Consider the following 5,605-nt stretch of genomic DNA (forward strand, 5'->3'; position numbering starts at 1 on the left):
GGACCCGGAGAAAACCCACGCGGGTCCGGGGAGAACATGCAAACTCCACACAGGGAGGCCGGACCGGGACGCCCCATCTTTGAAAATATTAAGCATAAATAATGTATGTCCACCACATCGAGATATTTTTTTCTTCCCTCTACCCCTCAACCTTGAGATCTGTGAGTCACTGGAGAACATTTAAATGTAGAACCGAGTCTTAAACTTGTGAGTAGGCGCTGTGACGATAAAAACGCCCACTCGAGCACCTGAAGGAAAGCGTCATCATCGCCACCTTCGAGCGAAGGACTGAGACGAAGGTGGCCTTGGAAGAGAGGTTGCCCTCAGCTGCCCTCGACTAACCTGGGTCAACGTGTCGGTGTAGTTGGATCCATGCCCATCTCTGTCGGGAAGCAAGCTCGACTAGTTTTAGGAGGCTTTTGTCGTTTTGGAAATTATGGAGGACGACTGTGTGTGCGAATACGACTCGACGTGGGACACCGAGAGTGATGGAGAGGAGCCGGCCGAAGATGGTCAACCTCGACGGTCGCGGACTTTAGTGTCGGTAAGTGGTTCCCTAAAGTTTGGTTTACTTGTCGTTGTGCGACTGCGTGATTAAATGTGGTGATTTGGCGAGACGTTGCTGTTGCTACGTTTGGTGCAGCGCAAATATTAGCTGCTTGCTAGCTTGCAAGCTAGGTAGGCTAGCTGGCCACTGAGGCCAGCTTACTTTTTCTGCTCCTTTGGGTCGCTGAGTTTTTATATTTTTAGTGGCAACATTTGTTCTACATGGCTAGTCTGTAAAAAGAAAAAACCGGCATACGTAACACCCGCACGGTCGAAAATTAAATGCCGAATTTTGATTCGCCGACCATTTGTTTAGTGTGGGGGGAACCCCCCTCCCCTAATAAAAACACTACAATTTCAAAAAGCCGCATATTGAAACACCGTAATGCCGGTCGGTACTGGGTAAAAATACGAAGACGTTGAAACCTTTTATTGAATGTACCTCTTTGCTTTTACCAAACATACACCGTGCGTTTCGAAGGGCAATACACAATATCTCGGTCAGTGGTTATCCTGGACTCGCTCGAACCTTTCGACACGTCCACCTGGTCAGCCATGACTGCAGATAATCACATTATTTGTCCTATCAGCGCTGCGGACTGCATAAAATATTCTGTTCTACTTAGTTGGTTGTTTGACTTATACAATAGCTAGAATTGCAATTTGGCCATTTGGATGTGTCGGGATGGATTGGATTGGATATGCCTTTATTAGTCTCACAGTGGAGAAATTTACATTTCACAGCAGCAAAGTGATGAAAGGAATGAAAGTAGAAAGTAGTAGTAGTAGATGTTTGGCCATCTTGGTCATGATCCCATATTTGCAGCTCAGCCCCAAGAGTGAAATTTCCTCCAGATATCCTAATGTGTTTTGCTGTTAAATAAGCCTTTCTTATAGTTATTTTGCCAAGCCCCCACACAGTACAGTAAATATTTATTTATGCTATCATCAATGACCAAGTGACCAGGATTATACATTTTCGATGATTATCCTTCAAAATGCTGGTTCAGTGCTTGATGTACGTTGATTCACTGTCATCTCATTTCACAGCGCCATCACCCGCCCAGAAACATGAGGGCGGCGAAGGACATGCAAAACTACAGAAGAGGGTACCCTGTAAGTGTTGAACAGTCACACTCCCATCATTTGACTCAGTGTTGGGCTCAAGTTGTGCCGTTATGTTCCTCTGTCTCAGAATCTTGCAGATGACGAGTGCTCAGAAGACAAAATGAACAACTTGCAATTCTACCTCAACAAATTCCCCTCTGCACCTGACGGTATGATACTTAAATTAAACCACACTGTTTTGGTGAAAGGTTGTGAGAAACTGACATGTGATTTACTGACGTGACAGAGGTCTACATTGAATCATTCCTCAAAGAATGGAAAAATGACTACAAAAGACTGGAGAGAGTCCACTCATATATTCAATGGTATGTGTATTTATTATTATTATTATTATTAATTAGTTGGGATAGGTGAGTAATGATACCAGGTGTTGGTGCTCATACTACCCTAAGCGGATGCCACCTAAATTACTGCAATAACTGCAATTTTGGTCTAGGTTTTCTTCCAATCCATTTAGTAAGAAAGAGCAAGTGGGCACAATGATTGCTTTTCATATCAAAGGATGAGGCGACATGACGCATGCATTCATCAGTGTTTAGCGCATGTGTCTATTTTCTTTCTGCTTTCATCAGGCTGTTTCCTCTTCGTGAACAAGGGGTCAACTACATGGCTTCTGAACTCACCAAGAAGGAGATTGAGGTGAGTGTCTCGCGGTTGACCCCCATGTGCCACGTCAACAGTTAACTCAGGTTTCTTTTTCTTTTTTTTGCTCCCCCCTTGTTCTCCCCAGGCCTTCAAGAGAAACGAAGATGCCAAAAGGAGACTAGTGGAGTCCTATGAACTCATGTTGGGCTTCTATGGCATCCGCCTGATTAACAAAGAGATTGGTGAGGTGACAAGAGCAGAGAATTGGAAAGAGCGCTTCGGAAACCTTGAGCGGTAAACCCTCCTATACTGTCATGTCGGTAACCGGCTTTAAAATAACTCTCCGGCTGGCGGTTTCACTTTGAACTGTCTCGTCTCTATTAGGAACATGCACAACAACCTGCGCATCACCCGCATCCTGAAGAGCCTGGGCGAGCTGGGCTTCGAGCATTATCAAGCCCCGCTGGTGCACTTCTTCCTTGAAGAAACGCTGGTCAAGAAGAACCTCAGCAGCGTTAAACGCAGTGTGCTTGACTATTTTCTGTTTGCGGTTTTGGATAAACATAAACGCCAAGAGCTGCTGCGTTTTGCCTATCTTCACTTTGAGCCAAAGGATAAGTTTGTGTGGTGTCCCAGAAAGATTCAGAAACAATTCAGAAAGTCAGCGAAACGCACTGAAGCTCTTGGCAATGAGGAAGGAAAAGATGACGACCACTCAAGGGCTAAAGGAAAAGATGCAGAAAAAGGGGTTCACCTTAAGGAGGCGGACCTGGATCATGCTGGCAAGGTGCAGAAACAAACGGAAACAAATGGAGGCAAGCTCAAACAGCCTGAAACGTCGCCTCACCCAAAAGCAGGGCAAATGACACTTGGGAATGGCAATTTGGAGTCCATTAACAACATTTTCGGCAACAGCACTGACTCAACCGATGACGTTGATGAAATGGATCAGTCGCCCACTCCCGACACTGCGAGCTTGGAAACCGAGCCCTGGGCGAACATCAAGTCCAAAGCGACAAACGTCTCGCAGGATGCCATGCAGGAAACAGACAACGTCATGCAAAAGGACAGGGATGAGAATGCAGAGAAGCCACCGAAAAAAAAGAGGGAAGACGACGCGTTTATGCAAAACAACGGCTCCCTCGTGGACGTGAGCGGCGGTCAGTCGGGTAGAAAGACAGGCAGTGACGCCGCCTCCGGACAAATGAGCTCGCCTGCTCAAACACCCACGAAGACTTCAAAACATTCACCTTGCCCGTTATTGGAGAGGGAAGAAAAAATTCCAAAGACAGATTTTTTTCAAGTGCCGCAAAAAGAGGACAAGGGGGTGCACACAAACGGGACGACGCAAAAAACTGGGGAGAAGCTGACATCTGAGAACAAGGTGCAGGATGTCGACATGGAGTCGACCCCCCACTAGCTTCCACCCATGCGTGGCCCCCATACATGAAGAGTTCTTAGTCCTCAAGGTGCTCCTCTGTAGTGAATTTCAGTCAAATTGATCATCCATAAAGAGCTGCTGTGATTGTTGAGTGTTGAGCGAATAGGCAATGACCGCAGTCACTGTACTTTTGGACTCTGCAAGACACGGAGTGGCCTTATCAGACCACCATCATTCCATTTCCAGACTGTCACTCTGAAGTCCTGCAGCAAGTTGAATTGTTGACCTTTGAAGTTCAGGCTGCGTTCACACTTGCCTTTGCCATGGTGCTTTGTAAAAATACAGTTTTTTTTTCTTATTGCGATGCCCAAGCTCATCAAAATAGCCAAACTAAATGTTTTCTGCCTGGCAAGCAATTTTTTTTACAGAGAATTTACATTTTACGGCCTCATACAGTCACAAACCATTTGGGACGCATCTAATAATATTTTGTCATATATAAATAACTTTGTTCCAAGGTGAGGTGAACCCTGTGTGTAACAGGTTGCATTACTCCAACCCCTAAACTTAAACCAGCATATGGCACTTGAAGTGTGAACACAGCCGAGACAGGCAAGTTGGTCCAAGTACAGAAATCCCCATTTTTGTTAGAATGCATTTTCATGATTTGTATTTGGCAGACACACCTTCTGAAATCCTTGCTGGTATTTGAACTGTTAAATGAGCAGTTTTTCTCCCTGTTTTTGATTTATTTTTATTATGAATGGTTTCCCTTATGTTCCACTGATAAAATTTAAAACAAACATGCCACCTCATAGGTAACCCTTGCAAAATGATAATTCTGCCGCTAGAAATATAACGCTATGAGAAAATGCCGTTAGTCGTTATATTTCTTGCGGTTGTTCAAAATGTCCAACTGCACTCCATCATTCAAATGGTTCTAATATTTTTGTACTACTGTTTGGCTTCATACCATGGGCGGCTTGCCCTGTTGCTTCGCTTAACAGTGTCTCCTTAAGTTTTGTGACAGGAATACTCCCATTTTTGTCAGTGTGAAAGACAAGCGTGGTGACCTATTTGTCAGGATTGAAGTATTTTTTGTGACTGGATTTTGCATGTGTACCTCATGTGGCCGGCAAGTTGCACTGTGTCACAACAAAATGAGAGACAAAAAATCAACACAAAAGTCAAAAGTATCCTCGTTTCAGCGTTAAAATGACTTTTCTCCTTTTTCTTCTATAATTTCTTTCCAGAATATATAAAGTACCAATGTTAATTTAATGTTACACTTTTTAGTTCTTGCATCGTTCTATGAGATGTTTTTGCACTGAATGAAGCACTGGAGGGTTTATTTCCCTTTGCAGGCTGTTTTTGCGTTGATGCTGAACTCTGAGATTGTCAGACATTGTCGCTATTCTGAAGTACAGTAATGCTGTGTGCTTTCACACGGATGGGAACTTATTTGACTTTTGAACAAGAGAAAGAAAGCCTTGCCAAAAATGTGATAGACGGCTTGATTGTATAAACCATGTGTGTTTTGTCTTTCCAATTGGTCAAGATTAGCTCAGATCTGTTTTTTGAAATCTGCTTTTTTGTTTCTTCAATTCTTGCACATCATTGTGAATACGGTTGAGTTAACTTGTTCAGACAACTTGATTTCTTTCTATGTGACTTTTCCTCTGAGTGAATGCTTGTTTAGGAGCCGAATAAAGATATTTTCTGACACGTTGCTACAATGAATGGCATTTGTATTTAGCTAATTATGGGCAATGTGCTTTGCTCAGGCCGAAATATTACATTTTCAATTGCAATTCAATTTCAATTCCATTTCAAAGGCATCGTCAATGTCACTGCAGTTACTGCATATCAATGTAGCAATTGTAAAAAAAAAAAAAATGTTTCCGGATTGGCAATTTCTCCTTTGGCCCGGGGAGAACATGCAAACCACACTGGAAGGCCAGAATC

At 43.6% G+C, this 5,605-nt stretch overlaps 1 protein-coding gene across 1 annotated transcript; it reads left to right on the forward strand.

The window, feature by feature from the left end:
• Window positions 1–273: 273 nt before the first annotated feature.
• On the forward strand, window positions 274–5,365 carry ogfr (opioid growth factor receptor). Its single transcript, XM_088994777.1, has 7 exons — window positions 274–544; window positions 1,597–1,662; window positions 1,742–1,823; window positions 1,901–1,979; window positions 2,247–2,313; window positions 2,405–2,553; window positions 2,644–5,365. Exons 1-7 carry the CDS (start codon window positions 437–439, stop codon window positions 3,677–3,679), a joined length of 1,587 nt encoding a protein of 528 aa, XP_088850903.1. The 5' UTR covers window positions 274–436; the 3' UTR covers window positions 3,680–5,365.
• The last annotated feature ends 240 nt before the right edge of the window (window positions 5,366–5,605 follow it).

This window comes from Hippocampus bargibanti, linkage group LG01 (assembly GCF_051943395.1).
Source record: "Hippocampus bargibanti isolate YZ-2025 linkage group LG01, ASM5194339v1, whole genome shotgun sequence".
NCBI classification, from domain to species: domain Eukaryota; kingdom Metazoa; phylum Chordata; class Actinopteri; order Syngnathiformes; family Syngnathidae; genus Hippocampus; species Hippocampus bargibanti.